Raw genomic sequence first — 20266 nt, 5'->3', positions numbered from 1 at the left:
ACGGCCCACATTTTTGATTGTTCAGACTGAGGGCTCTACCAGGAGGAACTCGTGTATGTGAGCTGGCAGCGGTCTGGGCTGCACACCAAGGGGGGTGCCAATGCCAGCTTCTTACCCAGGAGCACGGCATAGGCACCTGGTAGGGAGGGAAATGGGTTTATTCCTGTCGAAAATGGCACCAGGGTTAAAATAAGGGGCTATTTGCCCACGAAGCATGATCAGAATCAAGAGACATGTTAGTTCTTCCATAACTTGAAACTTGCCACTTGGATGTTAGAAATAAACAGTGTATTTCCGGCTGTTACTGGGAAGCACGGTAGAACTGATCGAGGTCAATCATTAACTCAGCTTGGAAAGCTTGGGAGCAAGGTCGTTTCTACAGTTAGGGCATCTCCTGCAGCCTAAAACTGTGTTCTTCATACCTCATTTCCAGGACATGAGGACATCCCAGGGCGGGACATTACCCCTCACTGTGCTTGGGGACAGAAGAGAAACATTTAGTGCTTGAAATTGGAAAGTCGCTTTTATCAAGTTATCGCATTAGCAGAGACAGTCCCCAAATAGTCACCTTATGGTGTGGGACGTCCATTCACAGGTACTTGCTGAGCCCTGGACGTTGATGTCTTATGCCTGGGAAAGACCAGTGAAAACCCAAACACCCCCTCCCCATTCTCAGGGGAAAACAGCACACGGAGTATCTTCCCTCTGGGTGGGTGAGAGCGACAGGTGCGTGAAGTGAAGGAACCCACTGGTTGTTTCCCCATGCTCTGTGTTTGGTGGCTCCTGGATGCCAAAAGGAGCAATTGGGCTGGATCCCAGGTGCGTCGTGGACCGGCGGTTACAGGATTCCAGGAGGGGGTGCAGGGCTCCAGTGTGCAAGGTGGCATAGTGAGGGCACTGTGTGTATTGAGACAAAGGTCAGAGTGAGCCAGGTACATGAGCAATTGGGTTTAAGATCAAAGACAATTGGAGCCCGTGGACTCCCCTAGATGCAGGCAGACAGCTTCAGCTGTGGAGAGTGGGGTGCCAAGGTTCTCTCTCGTCCCCTCGCTGATTCCACTTCAGATCAAAAAAACAGGTCGGCTTCCCCCAAGGGAGCCAAGCACAGAGTGAGCAGCCAGGCCCCTGTTGCCATGGCTCAGAGGCCCCTGAATGCCCTCTTTGTCCGGCTCCTTACAGCCAGGCATGGTTCAGGGGTCCGGGAGGAAAAGCTGAAACGTGAGAGGCCGAGGTTTTGTGCTTTAGGTTTATTTTGGGATAATGATAAAGGACATGAACCCCAAGGGATGCTAATAGAGCCAGGCCGTGCTCGATGTCTGAATGGGAGCCCAGAACAGCTCCCAGGGAAGGTTTCCAGGCTGGTGGTGGAGAAGGTGAGGAGGGAGAGGAGACACAGAGCACCGGACGGGACACAGGTCCCAGAGCTCGGCCAGGATGGTGAGGGGAACCCCCAGACGACCACCACAGACGGGGCGTCCTGTGTGGGGCATGAGTGGGAGAGGGTGGCTGCTCACCCTCGAGTTCCTGATGGGGAGGGAGTGGAGAAAATACGGAGGATACGGTCTTCTTCCCATTGAAGACACTGGAGGGCATTTACAAAGTCGAATTTACGTTATGAACAGGGAGTGCAGGATGGCTAACTATGGGTGGTACACTTTCCAGTGCGCAGCCCTAAGGACCTCTCTGCCCCGTGCCTCCCTCACAGCCTGCAGTGATGCCCGTTTCCCTCACAGCTGACATCTCGGTAAAATTACAGACATCACTGCCAATCTGTGTTGGCTGATTTGACGTGGTTTGATGTGTACACACTGGCCCCAGACACACAGTCCCTGTCGCTGGTCTTTTGTGGTCTACTTATTACAAACTCACAGGTCCCCTTTACACTGAGGACAGCACGCTCTCCACCCTGTCCTGTGCTTTGGGGTGGGGAGATTCCATTTTGGGGAACACGGCCAACCCCGGGGGTGACCCATCCCAGCTCCGTGGCACTTGGGACCCTCCTGGACCTTGACTTGTGTATCTTCATCTGGCCGGTCACCTCTATCCTTTAAAAAATTGGTAAATGTGCCCTGACCGGTTTGGCTCAGTGGATAGAGCGTCAGCCTGTGGACTGAAGGGTCCCAGGTTTGATTCCAGTCAAGGGCATGTACTTTGGTTGTGGGCACATCCCCAGTATGAGGTGTGCAAGAGGCAGCTGATCAATGTTTCTCTCCCATCAATGTTTCTAACTCTCTATCCCTCTCCCTTCTTTTCTGTACAAAATCAATAAAATATATATTTTTTAAAAAATTGGTAAATGTGTTTCCTTGAATTCTGTGAGTCACTCTAGCAAATTAATTGAATCCAAGGAAGGGGTTGTGGGACTCCCCAATCTGTGGCCAAATCAGGCAGAAGTTGTGGGTAACCTGGGGACACAAGACGTGGAATTGGCATCTGACGTGGGGGCCGTCCTGTGGGACTGAGCCCTTAACCAGTGGGATCTGTCTCCGTGTGGACAGTGTTAGAAATGAGTTAAATGGAAGGGCACCCAGCTGCTGTCAGAATTGCTTAAGGGGAAAACCTCCACCTATTTGGTGACCGGAAGTGGCCGGAGTGAAGTGTTCTGTGTGAAAGTTAAGCAGCCACAGAAGACTCACACCAGCGGGAAGAACGGGAGCTTTTCCTACGCAGGAAACTGGACTGGCCTTCTAATGCACCCTTCGGAAGAGCCAGAGGCCTCGGCCCTCCCACATGCTCTCACCTGTCTTTTCACGTGTGCATAAAACGTGTGACTGGTAAAAATCTGTCGAAACAAACCTAAAGAGCTCTTTCCATCGGACGTGATAAGAAAGCCTGGGTCACTACCTGATGGGCCTTCTAGTTTGTTCTCGGCCCGAGTGAGCCAGCCAGCCCAGGGGTGGCTCATCAATGAAGCCCTTGGCCCTCGGTCCACGGCTGGCTCCCCCGTCCCAGGTGAGGCGTGAATTGGGCTTGGAGGCCTCAACCCTCCTAACCCTAAGCTGCCCTCACTTTAACTTTTTTTTTTTAATTAAATCTTTATTCAGATTATTACAATTGTTTCTCCTTTTTCCCCCCATAGCTCCCCTCCACCCGGTTCCCACCCCACCTTCTGCCCTTACCTTTCCCCCACTGTCCTCATCCATAGGTGTATGATTTTTGTCCAGTCTCTTCCTAAACGCCCCCATACCCCTTTCCCCCTGATAATTATCAGTCCACTCCCTTTCTATGCCCCTGATTCTATTATATTCACCAGATTATTCTGTTCATCAGGTTTTTAATTCACTTGATTTTTAGGTTCACTTGTTGATGGATATGTATTTGTTGTTCATAATTTTTATCTTTACTTTTTTCTTCTTCCTCTTTTTTAAGAATACCTTTCAGCATTTCATATAATACTGGTTTGGTGGTGATGAACTCCTTTAGCTTTTTCTTATCTGTGAAGCTCTTTATCTGACCTTCAATTCTGAATGATAGCTTTGCTGGGTAGAGTAATCTTGGTTGTAGGTTCTTGCTGTTCATCACTTTGAAAATTTCTTGCCAATCCCGTCTGGCCTGCATAGTTTCTGTTGAGAAATCAGCTGACAATCGTATGTGTGCTCCCTTGTAGGTAATTAACTGTTTTTCTCTCGCTGCTTTTAATTCTCTCTTCACTTTAACTTTTAAAAAATGTTTTGCATGCTTTTATGAGATGGTCACAAGAGGCTCAGGGTAGGGTGGGGGCATTTATTACATTCATGAATCTTAGAGCCACACGGGGCAGCAGCAGGGGGGCCAGGAGGCAGAAGACAGGAACGAGGGGAAGGTTTAGGTCATTGCCTTTTGGAGTTTCCACGGGAAAGGCGAGGCTGGGCAGGGCGAACAGTCAGGATTAGCTAGTTTGAATAACTTCGGGGTCTTTGGGCTGTAGCAGCAGTTCCAAGATGCCTGGCACCTGGCCCCGCGATGGGAGGACTGTTGCCTCCTGGGTTCGGGGCCAGGTGGAGCAGGTCTGGCTCTGGACTGGTCAGTTTGCAGATCACAGGCATGCCCGCATGCCAGGCCCTTGGCTGCCTCTAAGAATTGGTTAGCCCGGGACGGGCGGTCTCTCCCCAGCCAGAAAGGCTTTTTAAGATGTCAAAACATCACACTACAGTATCCAGAAAATAAAACAAATACATATAAAATATTAAATGCAAACCCTGTATTCATACAGCTAGGAACACGAAAGGCACCAACCACTAAGACTGCAGTGGGACTCCGCACCTGGGGAGGGCGCTGTGCTGTCCACTCCGGAGCCGGGCACGTGTGGTCAGTGAAATGTAAAGTCAAGTGACATTAAGCACTTAGTTCCTTGGTGTCACGGGCCGTCTCACTACCGTCGTGGGCGGAGGGACACAAACCACGTCCGTCATTGCAGGTCGCAGTAGGCAGCGCTCCGCGGGCAAATTTCTCCGATGGTCTTAAGGACGCCACCCGCGGTTTTTAGGATTTGGGTTTGTCAGGCTGTGTCTTCAGGGCCAGCTGTGCGTCTTGTCTGCCGGAACAATGTATTAGGATGCCGCACTCTTCTCGTAGGTGATGCCCTGCTAACCGCCAACTCCACGCCCAGCTCCGGCCGCCAGGTGTCAGGCGCTTCAATCGCTCTGGCCATCATCAAGATGGCCGCCGCACGAGGCCCCGCCTAGGTGGGGGTGTGGCCTGGCAGCCGCCAGCCAATGGTAAGCTATTCAGTGGGACGGCAGCGCGGGCCGTCAGCCAATGGGACGGCAGCGCGGGCCGTCAGCCAATGGGAGGGCAGCGCTGGCCTCCAGCCAATGGGAAGGCAGCGCGGGCCGGACGTACGGAGCTGCCACCGGCTGCCGGTTCTCACCATGTCGGATTCCCGCGCGATGGCCGCCGCCTCAGACCCGGGGTCCGGGAACCGCAGGAGGACGTGGGCCGAACTGCTGGGTAAGTGGGTGTGGGGCCGCGCCTCCTTCCCGCCCGAGCCTCCGCCGGCCCGACCCGGGGAGGTCAGGGTCCTGCGCGCATGAGTAGGCTTCAGTCCTCTCAGGTCTGACCCCGACCCCGTGCCCTCTCCGGCCCCTCCCCGTCCTGTCCCCGGGTCGCCGTGGTGTCGGGACAGACGGGTGTGGGAGGGGGATGCGGGCCCAGGAGCGCCAGTGACAACAGTGTCCTGTGGCCCTTGTTGTCGGTGGGACTGGGCTCAGGCCCGGGTCCCGCAGTCGGCGGGGTCACTGACCGGCTCTCCCGTTGTCCGAACCGGGTCCCGCAGCGGGCAGGGCCAGGAGGCAGAAGCCCGGTCCTGAGCGGGGCCGGCAGGTCCTGGCGGCCGCCCTGCAGCTCCTGAGGCGCCATGTGAACCTGAGCCAGCTGTTGCTTGAGGTGAGGAAGGGGCTGGGGGCTGGCCGCCCCGGTGCGGCGAGGAGCCCCGCTCAGTGCTGACAGGGGAGGAGAAAACGGGGGGCGGGGGGGGCGTTTATCCTCTCGGAGGTGAACCTAGTGATTATGAGGAAGTTTCGCTTCTTCAAACAAAGCACCTGAGCGCAGGGCAGGAGGCAGGCGTTCCCGGGCACCGGGGGTTGTCTGCGCCCGCTGCCAGGCCCTGTGCTGGGTTCCAGGTGGAGGACCCGCCGCCTGCAAAGCCGCCTCTGAGCAGAGGGATGGACGGGTGGATGGACCGCGGCAGCCCGGGCGCGCTCGTCGGTGAGTCCGAGCTTCCTCCTCCGCAGCCTCCGGTGAAGCCCCCGTGCTGTGTGTTCTCCGGAAGGAAGCCGAGGTTCAGACCCACCAGAGAGTGGTTTCTCCTCGCGGGGAGCTGGGCGAGTCGGATGCTCGGGGCGTGTTATGCGGCTGTTACTTACAAAAGGGTCTGGGCCCTGGCCGGTTGGCTCAGTGGATAGAGCAGCGGCCTGCGGACTGAAGGGTCCCGGGTTCCATTCCCCATCAGGGCACAGCCCGGGCTGCGGGCTCGATCCCCAGTAGGGGGCGTGCCCGAGGCAGCAGATCCGTGATTCCCTCTCATCATGGATGTTCCTATCTCTCCCTCTCCCTTCCTCTCTGAAATCAATAAAAATATATTTTAAAAAAACCCCAAACAAACGGACAGAAAAACAGGGTTTGACTCACCACGGGAAGAAGCACCTGTCCCTCGGAAAGGTGGACAGTGGTGCCCATTCAGGGAGCCATTGGGAATTTGCCCGGTAGGAAGCCGGAGTTGTTAACTAATTGATTTCTTTTAGATTTCTGTTGAAATAACCTTCAACAGGAAGCTCAGTAAAGCATACTGCTTTTCGCTGTCAGATGGTGTTTGAATTTCACACGTTACCCGTCATCATTCCAGGGAGCAGAACTCAGCCACACACTTTTCTTGTATGGACTTCAGAGCAAGGAATGAGAACTTACATAAGAAGCTCCTAACTTTGGCCACAGAAATATAAAGAGACCCTTAACTCATGAGCTTCTTTAGTTTTCTCCTGCTAAAGGTAGTGACTATTAACACGGAAACAAATAAATTAGTTATGAAAGTCGAATAACTGAGAAAACAACGTACTTATAGGCGCCACCTGTTTTCAGACCGCCTGGCATTTCTCACTTTATTGAGTGCAGACCAGAGGCTGATGGCTGCCTGTACACCCAGCACCCAGGTTCCCCTTGGCAGCCCCAGGACTGAGCACAGCGGAACCTGGGCTGCCCACACGTGTGAGGCAGCATTGGGAAAGCAGACTTGGACGTCATTGTACTGTTGGCCAGAGCCCATCTGTCTTTGACACTGAAGTCATTAGAAAACGGAATTCATTACAAGAGCCTACTGTGTTCTCACTTTATTGTGCTCCTTTGGAAACGCTGATGAAATTCTTAACCAGAAAGTATCTGCCAAGCTCCCTCGTTTGTGTCCGGCAAAACACAGGCATGTATATGCAACCACAGGCCTCAGCTGCTGCTCTGGTTGTCTGTGAGCTGCTTCCGTCATGAAAGACTCTTCCCTTGATACCTTGTGTGTCCCCTGGAGATCTCTTCTGACCTTCACAAGGCCAATTTCTGAGCTGCTGCAGCTTACAAGACGGTGTTTTAATCTCTTAAGCCTTCTGTTTTGGATTCTGTAGTGTTTTCTACCACGTTTTGTGTTTCCTTAAGGCTCTGCTTTGCGGGACCAAGCCTCTCGGCTGGGGGTTCCAGTGGCAGTCCTGTCCAGCCACACGGTGGCCTCCAGCTTGGTGCAGATCTGTGAGGCGCGTGCGGAGCCCTGTCGTGGGGTGCTGCTGGACCCAGAGCAGAGAGTAAGGCACAGCACGACGTGGTAACTGTGCTGCTCTTATTTTTTAAGCTATTGGGGGAAATGAGATACTTCTTGAATATTGCTTCAGGTATTTGCCCATTTTTTAAAAAAGGTTTAACCTCTCTTTTCAGAAGAAACTGTCTTCCTTGTTAGAGATCACTGGGCATTTATTAGCACACAGTATGTTCTCCCGTCTCACCTTCTGTCAAGAACTGTGGAAAGTACAGGTAAACCTGAGACTGTAATTCTGACTCCAGGGTTTTTCCAAGCAGGGTCCTGTTGTTTGGTGGAGCCCACAGGACCCCTACGCTTCTTTTGGAATCCCACCAAGCATCTCATTAGTTGCAGAGAGTAGGGGAAAGTGTTCAGTAAATGCTGCTGGATGGGAAGGAGGTACCCGCAGACACTGTGCGACTGTTCACGGGGAACAGAGAAGAGGGGCGACTGTATCTGGATGGTTGGCAAAGGCTTCCTAGGAGTGCTGGGAGGAGCAGGAAGTGTAGGAGGAGTGTGGTTTCTGGGAGACGGGTGTGATTGCAGCAGGGTGACTGAGGGACAGTGTGTGTCCGTGCTTCAGGAGGGGGGGCCTCACTGGAGAAGACAGAAGAGAGGGATGGGGCCAGGTCACAAAGGGCTGTGCTATGTCGAAGAGTGAACTTTATCCTCAAAGCTGTGAGGAGCCACGAAGGTTTCTAAAAAGATATTGGCATGTTCCTTTATATTTTGGAATCTTGGGTAGGCCACAGTGGAGAATGGTCTAGAAGTGGGTCAAGCTAGAGATGGGGCAGGGTCCTATCTGAGCCTGCAGGACATGTGGTGGTGAGGACGGCAGGAGGAGGGGAAAGATGGTAGTGGGCGTGTGCGAAGGCTTGGTGAGTTTTAAAACTAGGGGATAAAATAGTTTAGGCTATGCTGTTATTCCACTTGGATTTTAAATAGAGCCTGGTGGCTAAGAACACAGGCTGAACATTCTGTGTGAAAATGCATCCTGAAGGACTCACAATGCTGTTATTTTTTTCAGGATTCTTTGTTGTTGGAAGCTGTGTGGCATCTTCAAATACAAAACATTGTGAGCCTCCAAGAGCTACTGGAAAGGTAGTGATAATATATTGTTACCTTAATGCCACGTGATTTACTTTTTGTAACCTAGTCTTGTATGTTTCATGTATCACAGCCAAAAATTGCCTGGAGAAACTATTACAGCTGACCTTTGAAAACATGGGTGTGAACTGCGCAGGCCTACTTCCACACGATCCCCCAGTACAAACAGTTGGCCCTCTGTATTCAGGGGTTTTGCATCTTCAGATACAACCAACTGAGAGGTTGAAAACAGTATTTTTGATCTGTAGTTGGGAGTATGCTGATGCAAAGGGTCATTTGTATGTGTGGTTCTACGCCATTTTACATACTGGACTTGAGCATCTGCAGATTTTGGTATTGATGGGGGGGTCCTGGAACCAGTCCCCTGCAGATACTGAGGAGTGACGACTATATTAAACTTGGGGAATCAAGTTATATACAGATTTTTGACTCCTGTGTTGTTCAGGGGTCAACTGTAATTTATTATTTAAAGAGAACATTTTTTTGTGATGTCTTATTGTGCACAGGCGTGGTAATGTTTTCTTTGTAGAAGATATATTATGTAATAAAATATTTTAAAAACTAAAAAGATGTTCAGATAAATATGGTTAATATATATGTGTGCAAGTGCTTTTATTTCTTCCTGAAATCCCACCAACCCTCAGAAAGGGGATTTTATAAAAAAGTGCAAGCCATGAAGATGGGAGGGTGTGGGAGAGGATGTAGCAGGAACAGAGTGTGGAAGCAGGAGGCAGAGGGACCAGTGGTAGACGACTGAGCACGCTTGAGGTGGGCTTGTGCAAACCAGCAGTGTGGAAAGAAGGGAACCGATCCAGTGTTGTCCTTCTCCCTGGAAGACACAGGGATGGATGGCCCTGGTGCCTCTGGATCTCGGGGAGAGGAAGAGAGACTGTGATTGAAAGCAGGGGCCAGAAGCACTTGGAAGCTCAGGTGGCAGCTTTCTGCTCTAGGCAGCCAGGCAGTTGCTCCTCCCCTACCCGAGCAGGAGGCTTGGGGTCTGCATGTTTGTTCTCTGCTCAGGAAAAACGGCAACTTGTTTGGGGGATTGCCAAGCACAGCTGAAAATGCCTTATTGAAACACTGGTGATGGTACATGTGGGCCACATCTCTATTTTTTTAAAATGTATTTTTATTGATTTCAGAGAGGAAGGGAGAGGGAGAGATAGAAACATCAATGAGAGAGAATCATCGATTGGCTGCCTCCTGCACGCCCCCTACTGGGGATCGAGCCCACAACCTGGGCATGTGCCCCTTCACTGTAATCAAACCCAGGACCCTTTTGTCGGCAGGCTGACGTTCTATCCACTAAGCCAAACCAGCTAGGGCCACATCTAGATGTTAAAGTTGGATCTTTTTGTTGTTGTTAATTCTCACCTGAGGATATTTTTCCATTGATTTTTAGAGAGAGTGGAATGGAGGGGGGAGAGGCAGAGAGAGAAACAGTGATTTAAGTTGGAACTTTATACCGAAAGCATTGTTGATAAATCAAAGAAGGAAAAAAAAGAAATTATGAAAGCACTGGAAGGAAGGATGTTTTTGTAATCCTGAAGTGGGGACGGCCTGACTGCTCTAATTAAAAATGGACAAAGGGTTTCAGTTGCCAGTTCCCCATAGAAGATGTACAGGTGGCCAAGCACATAAACATTGTTACCAGGGAGATGACATGTGATGGACGGGCAGGTGAGGGTTCTGCCATCAGGGCTTTGCAGGCCACATGGATTCTCACACAGGTGGTGCTGCATGGCCCATCCCTTGGTGACAACAGCCTGTAATTGCTGCTGTCTGTTTTATTTGTATGATTATCTTATTACTGACCTTTCTTTCCCCCTTCCCAACAACAGTAAGCTATTCCAAATAAGGACTAGTGAACTACTTGAAAATTATTACTTTTGATGTTAGTAGCAGCTGTCCCTAACTTCTTGGTACAGAAGGCTCAGGTGGTTGTTAGCTTATTCTCAGTGGCCTAAGCTGCTGAGTGAAATGAGTGAGAAGAAAATGGCCTGGTGGCTGTGGAGCAGGGGTCCAGGTGTGCTGTATGCTTGTCCCCAGCCACTCGGACATGCCGGCGGTGGTGGCGTGGCTCTTCAGGAACCTGTGCTGTCTGTGTGAGCAGACAGAAGACACCTGTCAGCACGTCGACATCACCAGGGCTATGCTCTCTGGTAAGTTCATCACAGAGGCAGGTTTTGGGGTGGGGGCGGGGAATTCATTTAGGTCAGTTTTCTGCTATGAAGATCTGTGGGACGCAGAAAAGGCCCTTACACCCATGGTGTGGAAATCTAGCATGAAGTCATCTTGGGCCATCCCTGTTTGCATTTAACTTGAATTATGTGGAAATTTTGGTAAGTCAGCCTGTTGACCCATGATGTTATTGGTCCTGTAGCTAGGGTGTGGAGGTAAATATTTGTGGCTTCTGACCTGCTGAATGAGGAGGCACAAGCCCTCACGTGGGGTTGGCAGGGAGCTCCCTCAGCATCCCAGCTGGAGGAGGGCCATGCTAATTGAGGCTCAGTTTCACCCCCACAGAGAACGTGTTGTAGGAGACAGAAGAGTAGGAGCACCTGTTGCTTACAAGGTGGTTCAGGATGGGGGCCACTAACTTTCTGTGGGCTTAATTATAGTTTATTTTGAAAGGTGCCCAGGAAAGGCCAAGTGGGAACTTGGGGTGGGAATCCTTATCTAGGTCCAAATGGGGTGAGCTTGTCACCACGTTTTTCTGGGTGTCTCTCCCTTGGAGTGGGCCCTCTCCTGCTGCTCTGGGAGCCAGTAATCCCTGAGGAGTGGAATCTACACACAGATGATTTCCTACAACTCTCTATGATTCCTGAATCTTTAATCTGGCCCCAGACAGTTTAAGTTTAAATTGAAGATTAGGTAGAAAATCTTTCATTTAACCCTCGACTCTAACCATTTTCAGAAGATTTGAGTCCCCTTCCTGCCTCAATGTAATGCTTTTGGGGTCTTCTATAAAGGTTCTTGTGTTGGTGTAGGAGATGGGCTGAAAGTCCCCAAGAAACCCTTGGAATCTGCTTGAAGAGAAAATCCCTTACATATAAACTCGATTCGTTATAAGTACAGTTGACCCTTGAATAACATGGAGGTTAGGGGCACCAATGCCTCACACATCTGAAAATCTGAAAACTTAGGTTGGCCCTGTGCATATGTGGGTTCCCGCGCTCGGATCTGAGCTGAGGTAGGTTGACTGTGGATGCCAACTGCATGTTTATTGAAAAAAATTGTGGATAAGTGAGCCAGCACAGTGCAAACCTGTGTTGCTCAAGGGTCAGCTGTGTTTTCCTTCCGAATAGAATGGCAAGGAGAAGAGTCTAGTTCGGTCAGAGCTTTTAGGTTGGGTCTGGTGAATACCGTGTGTGGCGTCTGGTGGGTAGTGACCTGCAGGGCTCCCAGGGACAGGAGCCAGGGTGTCCTCACAGCTCCCTGTGGGTCTGCCCTCCTGGCCCCTGAAGAGGGTGGTCTTGTGGGACTCCTGGCCTCCTGGCTGCTTGGGGACTGCAGTGTATGTAAATACTTTGCTTTTGTGGTTTTCAGATTTTGTGCAAATGTTTGTTTTGAGGGGATTTCAGAAAATCTCAGGTCCGAGAAGAAATGTGGAGGCTGAACAGATGCCCCAGGTAGGAGGAAAAACAAAGGTGAAGCATTATAGGATTGTCAAATAAGCCCCCTACACCTCCACCCACCAGGGGGTCCTTCCCTGGACATCCCTGGACCAGTGGCTGACCTTGCAGTGCTCATGAGGTGCCCCCTTCATGTCCCTCTCCCACCCAGTAGGTGTGGGAAGTGGGAACAGGTTGTGATCTCCCCCCATGTCTTCTGGTTTCCAGAGTGCTTGAGGGCAAAGGTCCTCATGGCCTGGAATCCAGCCTGTGCTTTCAGAGGAGGGGAGGGGGTGCTCTTTCCCAGCTACAGTCCAGGCAGTGTCAGCAGGACTCTCTACACGGACAGCACCTGGGTGGTACAAACATGTGGGAAGCAGGGGGCCGGCGGGATGTGACCAGGGCCTGGGCATTCTGGGGCATCACAACAGATAATTCCAGAAAGTCTGCCTTTCACTCTGTCTAGTCTCTTCGGTGTTGGGATGGTACGTAGACCTAAGAGGAAATCTTAACAGTGTACCTCTTTGAAAAGTCAGTTTTGTATTTGACTCGAGTAACAACCAGCTTTCTTGTGTGGTTCACGGATGTGACTGAGTAATGGTAACTCGTTCTGTGTTCACAGATTGCTGTGGCCGTGTTGCAGAGAATGCTGCTCTGTGAGTGCACTGCTCTGTGCCCCAGACTGTAAATGACTCAGTTTGTTTACCAGAAATTTTCTCAGTTTCTGCCTTTTGGTTTCAAGTATTCTGCTGTTTGTATATATCTCCCTGTAGAGTCCTTGTACCAGAAAATCCCCTTTTTGGTTGTACTTTGGTATAAACTTAGCCTCCACTTTTTCTCCTGGCTCAGTTCCTCATGAATGGTTATGTTTAATGGTGAATTTGGGGACGCTTCATTGTCTACATATTCTGATTGGTTTTAAAGGCTTCACTGAGACACTTGGAACCCTAAAGGCCTTGTGCCGTCTGGGGGTTTGGGTGGCCTGGGAGGTCTGTAACTTGGCAGTGAGGGGCTCTTACCAAGGATGAAATGCTTGCCTTGTCCAGAAACACTTAGGGTTGTTTTTGATGGACTGTGATGATGTGCTGTCTTTTCTGCTTCCATGTTCTGGCATCAGTCGCACTTGAAACCTTGGCTGCTGGCGTGCAGGAGGAGTCCTCAGCGCACAAGGCAGTGAGGGGCTGGTACGTTCCGGGGGAGCCTGGGGGAGGTGCTCACTAGGTTAGGGGCCCCAGGTATTTTAAGCACTCGAATACCAACAGGTGACTCCTGGGCACTCTCCTGCCATCGTGTCAGTGTCAGGAGAGATGACAGCTGAGAAGCACTGGGGACCCCCTGGTCCGCCTGCTTTCTCTGAGATGAGGCAGGAGGCTAGGCACCCCCTCTCTGGGCCCCTCATTCCTCCAGGCCCAGACTCCTGCCGGTTGTGGTGCGTCTCTCTTCCCACCAGGGTGACCGGCTCACTGTCGTGCTCTTTCCCTCGTGTGACCCTCTTGGCCCCCGCAGGGCTTTCTGGAGCACACAGCTGGCTCCAGGCTCCCGCCGAGCCCCACAGCAGGCCTGGCTTTGTCGTGCTGGCTCTCTCCCTCTGTGGCTGGAGCCACACGTGGACATGCTGGCTTGGACATGGGGTGTCCGCCTTTCCTTCAGAGGCACATGGGTGAGGCTAACTGGGAAGTTGGCTCTCTCCTGGGAAACCCAGAGAACTTCTCAGCATCTCTCTACGCTTTAATGATTTTGCTCTGGTACTCCACAAATATTCCATAGTCCTCAACTGTGCTGTATAATTCAGTACTTTATTTAAACAGTGAAAACACTGCTTTGTTCTCTAAATTTTATACAATTTTGTAGTATGCCTAGATTGCTCAAACTCATGTCCCAAGAATCAGATAATGATCGTCAGTGTGCTTCTTCTTAAATTTTTAAATTAGTTGCCAGTACTTACAATAAAATCAGACATTCCCTAACAGTCTGGGTGGCACACTGGAACCCCGTTCCCCAGGAAGGAGCAGAGCTCGTGGGCCCCTGTGTCCTCCCTCTGCCCGGTGCCCTCGTATTCGTGACCCTGGGGCAGCACACGTAACTGCTGGGACACTTGGTTTTCTCTCACGAATCAGTAGGGCTAACCCTGGCCTACACCCCACTTCAGCCCTGGTCACCCTTCATCCCTCCTGCCCTGTCAGTGGTGTCTTGCTCCCTCTGAGGGATGGCTGTTTCCTTCCCTCCTCCTGCCACAGGTCACTGTTGGTTTTAGGGACAGTTGCTGAGTATGAGCCACCTACATGTGCCAGTCTCTGCACAAGGCTTGGCACAACCCTGCTGTCTGATTCCCACCTCACAGACGGGGATACGGAGGCTTTGTAACACTGGCAGTTAGCTGGGCCCTAGTCCTCCACTGGGCCCAGGTCACTGATTGCTGGGCCTTCATCATAACCCCACCCCACCCCTACCCCCCGGTTCTGTAGGCCCGGCCCTTGCTGATTTCTGTCTGACCTCCTCCCTCTCCTTGCTTGGCGGGGGTCTTTGTTGTCTGCTTGTGGTTTTCTCTCCCCTTGAAACTACACTTCTCTCTTGTTGAAACTACTTCCCTGGGTTCCATTTTAAGCCAGTGGCATGGTGGCCTGGCAGAGAAAATGTCAAGGTCACAGAAAGGGCAAGCCTGTGAGCCCCTGAGCTGGGAGTGGGGGCCTCAGCATCCAGGTCCGCTTTGTTTGACAGAATGCCTTTGATGAGCTGTCAGCGAGTATGGTGTCTTTTTAAAAATTTTTTATTATTCAAATGTGTTTATTGGGATAGTTTCCCACTCATCCTGATTTGAGGGGCTTTTAGTGCTGCTTCCTTCTAAGGAGCATCCTTCTGTACGCCTTGCTTTTCCCCCTGTTGGCTGACAGAGAACAGTGGAGCAGCCAACACACAAAACTACCGTTTGTGCAGAGCTAAAGACGGTGGTGGTTTATAGCATGCTGGGCGTTTTGCATCCATGAAGTAGGAACTGGGGCTCTGCACCAGGAGCTTCTTCTCGTGGAGAGGGATGGAGGAGATCCTTAGCGAGAGGCCTATTGTCGGGAGGTCGTCACCGCCAGAAAGCGCGGGCATCTTTTTTCTTGAGATCCTCTTTCTGCTCCATTTGCAGGTTCAGTGCATTCAGTGGACACACATTCCACAGTGTAATTTCGACGGATTCTCCAAAGAGGTTTTTCAGGCACACACTGACTCAGATACTCACTCACCAGCCTGTGCTGAAAGGTGGGTTCCAGACTCCAGTTTGTTTGGGGACCATTGCCTCCCTTGACAGGAGCTTGGGCCCCATGTTAATGCTCTCAGACACTTGGAGATCATGAAGGACATTTTATTATTAACCATCTTTTCATTTGAAAATAACACATTCTCATTAAGAAAATTTACAATTAAAGAAGCGTGGAAAGAAAAGCTCATCCTTCTCATCACCAAAGTAGAAGTAGCTTTAACACAAAATCTCGTTTTTTTCTAAATAGATTTTTGAAGATGTAGTTATACTTTTAAATTTCAGGGTTTTGTTTCCATATGTCGTTAACTGACGTATGGTTGGTTTTCTTACGTGTTTAATATTCATGTCATGTTTTACTAATGAGTGTCGTTTGGCTGCTTTCACTATCGACGACAAGCATTCACTTTCAGTGATGGGCTGAATGCACACCCTGTCCACGGAGCCGGCTCTGTGCTTCGGTACATCCCCAGGAGGGTCCGCAGGTGGGATACGGTCGCTCTTGACAGAGGCTGCTGTCCTACCCCCGAGGACCTGTGTCAGCCCTTCTCCTTCCCACAGCATCCTCATTGATCGCCTATTGACAGTTAAAGTTTAAAAGCAGCCAGACTCGCCCTAGCTGGTTTGGCTTAGTGCAGTGGTCGGCAAACTCATTAGTCAACAGAGCGGCAAACCGTGGCTCGCGAGCCGCAGTTTGCCGACCACTGGCTTAATGGATAAAGCATCGGCCTGCGGACTGAAGGGTCCTGTGTTCGATTCCGGTCAAGGGCATATACCTGGGTTGCGGGCTCGATCCCTAGTAAGGAGCGTGCAGGAGGCAGCCAATCAATGATTCTCCCTCATCATTGATGTTTCTATCTCTCTCTCCTTCCTTCCTCTCTGAAATCAATAATAATAATAAAAAAAATTGTTCCAGAAAAAAAAAAAAGCAGCCAGACTCAAGTGTAAATGATGGATTAGGAAGCAGCAAACATGATATAGGACCACCAGCAGGTATCTGGGCCAAAGAGAGACATTTTATAACCTAGAAATGGTTAACAAACAGGGAAATGGTGAACTTCACTAATTGAAAAAATGCAAATTAAAACAAGGTAGTTCTTTGACATTGCAGCTTTAAAACGCAGCTTTCTGATGATTGCTGACTTGACATTTTTTTCTTTTCTTCCTCCCGGTGAAGTCTCTGATGCTGTTCAAATGCAGAGGGACTGGAGCTTCGCCAGGACCCACCCTCTGCTCACCGGCCTGTACCGCAGGGTGAGTCACGGGGCAGGACGAGGGCCATGGAGATCTCCCGCAGAGCTCTGTGGTTCCAGCCAGAACTGACCACTGCAGCGAGGAGAGACACAGAAGTGTTTCCTTTCAGCCCTGAGTTGTGTCCTACAGGAAGGGGGCGGGGTCTGGCTCTGCCAGCCGTGTTCTGCTCTGACAGCCCAGGCACTTTGTTTCAGCTCTTCGTGCTTCTGAGTCCCGAGGAGCTGGTGGGCCACTTACAAGAAGTTCTGGAGACGCACGAGGTGAACTGGCAGCACGTGCTGTCCTGTGTGTCCACAATGGTGATCTGCTTCCCTGGAGCCCAGCAGCTGGTGACGGGTGCGCTTCAGGGGGCGTTCTGGGTGTGCGAGTGTGCGTGTGTCTGCGTGCAATATGCGCAGTGTTGTCGGCAAAATGGGGAATCACGGTGTCTATCTCAGCGAGGATGCCCTGAAGATGCCCTGCATCCTGTGGACTGTGCCCTCTCAGGCTCTGCCTGCCGCTGCTGTCAGCCTTACATAGTTGCTGTTTGGGTTCCTCTGATCAGTTTCCAGTCCCTTGAAATGGGCATTGGGTATGCAAGTCGTAGGGGAGCACTTACTCCCCAGCAGAACATATGCATTTTATTTCTATGGTTATTCTTGCCTAGACTGGGTAACCTGTTTGCTGGCCCGTGCGTTTGAGAGCTTCGACCTGGACTGCATGGTCACCGTGTTCCTGGTTGTGCGTCAGGCTGCGCTGGAGGGCCCCTCCGTGTTCCCGTCCTATGCAGACTGGTTCCAGGTGCGTTACCTTTGCTGACCTGCTGGTGGTCCCAGTAGGTAGTTGGCATGTCCCCCAGCTTGCCGAGGAGAGTCCTTGTTAGCAGTAAATTGTGCCTCTGATGTTCACAAGACACCGTAGTTATGTTTCAGCTGACTTTAGTCAAAGCTTCGCCATGACATTCAGAAGTGTGTGAACCAGCTGGCTTTGTGGTTTCTCTTTCCAGTAGCATTTTTCTGGTTTTGAGGCGCTGCATTGACAGGTCCCTTTGTGGACAGCAGGGCTTGTGCTGTCCGTGCCTCACACCCATCTCCCTCCAGGCCTCCTTTGGGAGCTCGAGGGGCCACCACTGCGGCAGCAAGAAGGCACTGGTCTTCCTCTTCAAGTTCCTGTCTGACCTCGTGCCCTTTGAGGCCCCCCGGTACCTACAGGTGAGAAGCCGGCTGCCGGCGCCTTTGCTCACGTCCTCCTCAGTCCAGGGATGGTCTTCCTGAGCAGGTGCCGGTTAAACACTGCAAACCCAACAAATAGGGTGTAGGCATGCCCTCAGTGAAAGGCCAGAAACCACCCCCTGGCCGGTGGCCATCCAGGGAGCTGTCCCAGGTCTTCCCTGGAGCAGCTCAGAGAGCTGAGATGGGGAGAACAGGAGTGTTGGACGTCCCACTTTTTATATGAAAGAATGATATGTTTTTTATATTGGAGGAGAAGAATCTGGAAGGATATACCCCAAACTGCCAGGGGTCGTTACCTCTGGGCGTGGGAAACCATATTTTTTATAACAGGTTTGTATCAATCGCATGATTAAAATGTTTATTTCTGTAAGCCTTTAATTAGATAACTATACCTAGCATTTGTTTTAGGGGGTTGGGCACCTAGAAACTCTCATATTTCATAGAATCCAGATGAGAGAATAGATAGAGGAGTAGATCAAGCCGTGTACCCATCACGGGGTGAAGCCCAGAGCACTGCTCACGCCTCCAGGGCCTCCCCTGCCTGTCTGATGCTTGACCCCTGGCTTTTAAGATGGAAAGGTGCCTGTGACTAAAGCTTGAACACCGGCGGCGGCAGTGGTGCCTTCCATCTGAGGAGAGAGGTGTGCAGAGAGCCTCGGGCCCTCCTGCAGGACTCTTGCCGCCCACTTCTGAAGGCGCACCTTCGGGTGCATGTGGAGCCCCTCACCAGGATTCCATTCCGTTCTGTCCGTTTCTCCCCCAGCTTCTGCCCTCGTGGTCTTTGGCTAATTCTCTGACTTTCCCGTCCTGTTGTCGTCTGCTTCAGGTGCATATTCTCCATCCGCCTCTGGTCCCCAGCAAGTATCGCTCCCTCCTCACAGACTACGTCTCACTGGCCAAGACGCGGCTGGCCGACCTGAAGGCAAGTCCTGGCCTCCCCTCCTCCCTCCTTCCCTCGACCTCCAGCTGCCCACACCTATCTGGTCCTCAGTGTTCTCGCTCCTGTCTTCTGTGCAGGTTTCTGTGGAGAACATGGGGCTCTATGAGGATTTGTCTACAGCCAGGGATGTCACAGAGGTAACTCACCTTGGTGCTGCTGCCTCGGGGTGTCCCCCCCGCCCCCCCCGCCCGGCTCACCAAGCGCACTCTTGTTTCCTGTGATGGAGTTGAGCCTTTGAGCCTTTCCTGTCTGGGACCTGGGGTGTCTGGTGCAGGTGGAACGTGACAGTTGCCCCAAGTGCTTGTTCTGTAACATCTCTCTGTTGAGAACAGGAGCAGGACAGTCACTGCGTGTGGGAAGGGTTGTCTTTTAGGAGATCGCCGTCCATGTGGGTTTGAGGGGACAAAGTGGTCTGTAAAACTGTAGGGAGGTGTCATTTTTTCTAGAAATTACAGAAAAAGGTTAGCTACATTTATGTAAACCAAATGTCAGGTGTCCATGTGGTATACGTGTCTTCTTTAAGACCATTTTACTTAAAAGTTGTGAGTTGCTGGAGAACTGTTACAGATGCTGTTAAAGTGAATATTATGAAATACTTAATTCCTTTTTCTGTTTAAGATTTACTGCTGTACTTTAAGAAAGATATCAAACTTAATCTCTGCTCCTTCTCACCTGAAAATCTTTAGTTGGAGCCTTTACTGTCCTAGAGGGGCAGCAGAGAGGAGAGGTAGGAAGGAGACGGGAGGGTGGCTGTGGCTTCCCACAGGGGCCGTGTTGTTACTGGGCTGCTCATTGGTCTGACTCGCTGAGGGCAGAGAGAAAGCCACCGATGCCTTTTGTGGTTCTGAGTTCCCAGTGTGCCACGCATCGACTCTGCACCTTTTACCTCAAATCACAAGCCTTCTCTTAAGTCTCCTGTTCTTTTCCTTCCTCCCTCCACGGAGTCAGCCCCACAGCCAGGCATCCCAGGATGTGGAGAAGGCTATCCAGGTGTTTGAACACACAGGGAAAATTCCCATTGCCGTCATGGAGGCCAGGTAGGGTCATGCTGGGGTTGTCCCTCATCTGTTCTCAGAGCCACGAGCCGCAGGGAGGCCGTGTTTGTGGGGACACCCAGGAGTCAATGTAAATGTCCCAGCAATGGTCTTGTAGTTGGCTGGTGCGGAGTCCTTGACGTGACATGCGTTTTCTTTAGAAAAGCACAGGGCACCCCCAAAACAGCCAACAGGTGGAACTGAGTGGAACCCACACTGTTCAGAGGGACGATGGTTTTTATTAATACTTCATTGGTGACCAGTGTGAAGCTAGTACAGGGAGTCAGATACCAAAATTGTGTTGGATTTTATGTGATCCCAAAACTTGTTAAGTTCTGGTTGATACCAGTGTGGGGTACCTTTATTTTAAGGTATTGCTTCTGAAAAATGTGGTCCCACTTCTGGGATTTCCAGAGGGGCGGAGTGTTATCCAGATTCCATAGGACACAGGTCACCAGCATAGACTACCCTGTGCGTGAACTGGGACTTTAAAAATGTGATGTAACGTCATAGCCGTGAAAGGAGACGGCCCACCTGGTGCCACTCTGGAAACTGACGTTTTGTTGTGTTCACTGGGGCGTCCTGACACTTCTGTTGTCTGAGCCCGCTC

The 20266-nt window shown here is 51.2% G+C and overlaps 1 protein-coding gene and 1 pseudogene across 2 annotated transcripts in view; one reads left to right on the top strand and one right to left on the bottom strand.

Annotated features, from left to right (window-relative positions):
* Nucleotides 1-4812: 4812 nt before the first annotated feature.
* FANCA (FA complementation group A) overlaps nt 4813-20266 on the top strand; it is a gene marked incomplete at its 3' end in the record, with an annotated part of 39953 nt that continues 24499 nt past the window's right edge. The window contains 18 exon segments of the mRNA XM_080644867.1: nt 4813-4929; nt 5255-5364; nt 5601-5685; nt 7117-7259; nt 7390-7485; nt 8280-8353; nt 10409-10521; nt 11909-11991; nt 12596-12629; nt 13091-13157; nt 15107-15219; nt 16395-16471; nt 16666-16807; nt 17118-17251; nt 17551-17661; nt 18509-18604; nt 18700-18759; nt 19571-19659. Of these exon segments, the coding sequence (XP_080500993.1) occupies nt 4851-4929; nt 5255-5364; nt 5601-5685; nt 7117-7259; nt 7390-7485; nt 8280-8353; nt 10409-10521; nt 11909-11991; nt 12596-12629; nt 13091-13157; nt 15107-15219; nt 16395-16471; nt 16666-16807; nt 17118-17251; nt 17551-17661; nt 18509-18604; nt 18700-18759; nt 19571-19659 (1706 nt within the window). The 5' untranslated portion in view covers nt 4813-4850.
* LOC308235760 (small ribosomal subunit protein eS27-like) lies at nt 14799-14955 on the bottom strand (annotated as a pseudogene). The gene has a single exon. The product of its transcript is annotated as a small ribosomal subunit protein eS27-like (transcript).

The sequence above is a fragment of the Plecotus auritus genome (genome assembly GCF_963455305.1).
Source record: "Plecotus auritus genome assembly, chromosome: 10".
Lineage (NCBI taxonomy): Eukaryota > Metazoa > Chordata > Mammalia > Chiroptera > Vespertilionidae > Plecotus > Plecotus auritus.
This window is presented reverse-complemented; position numbering and strand designations above follow the sequence as displayed.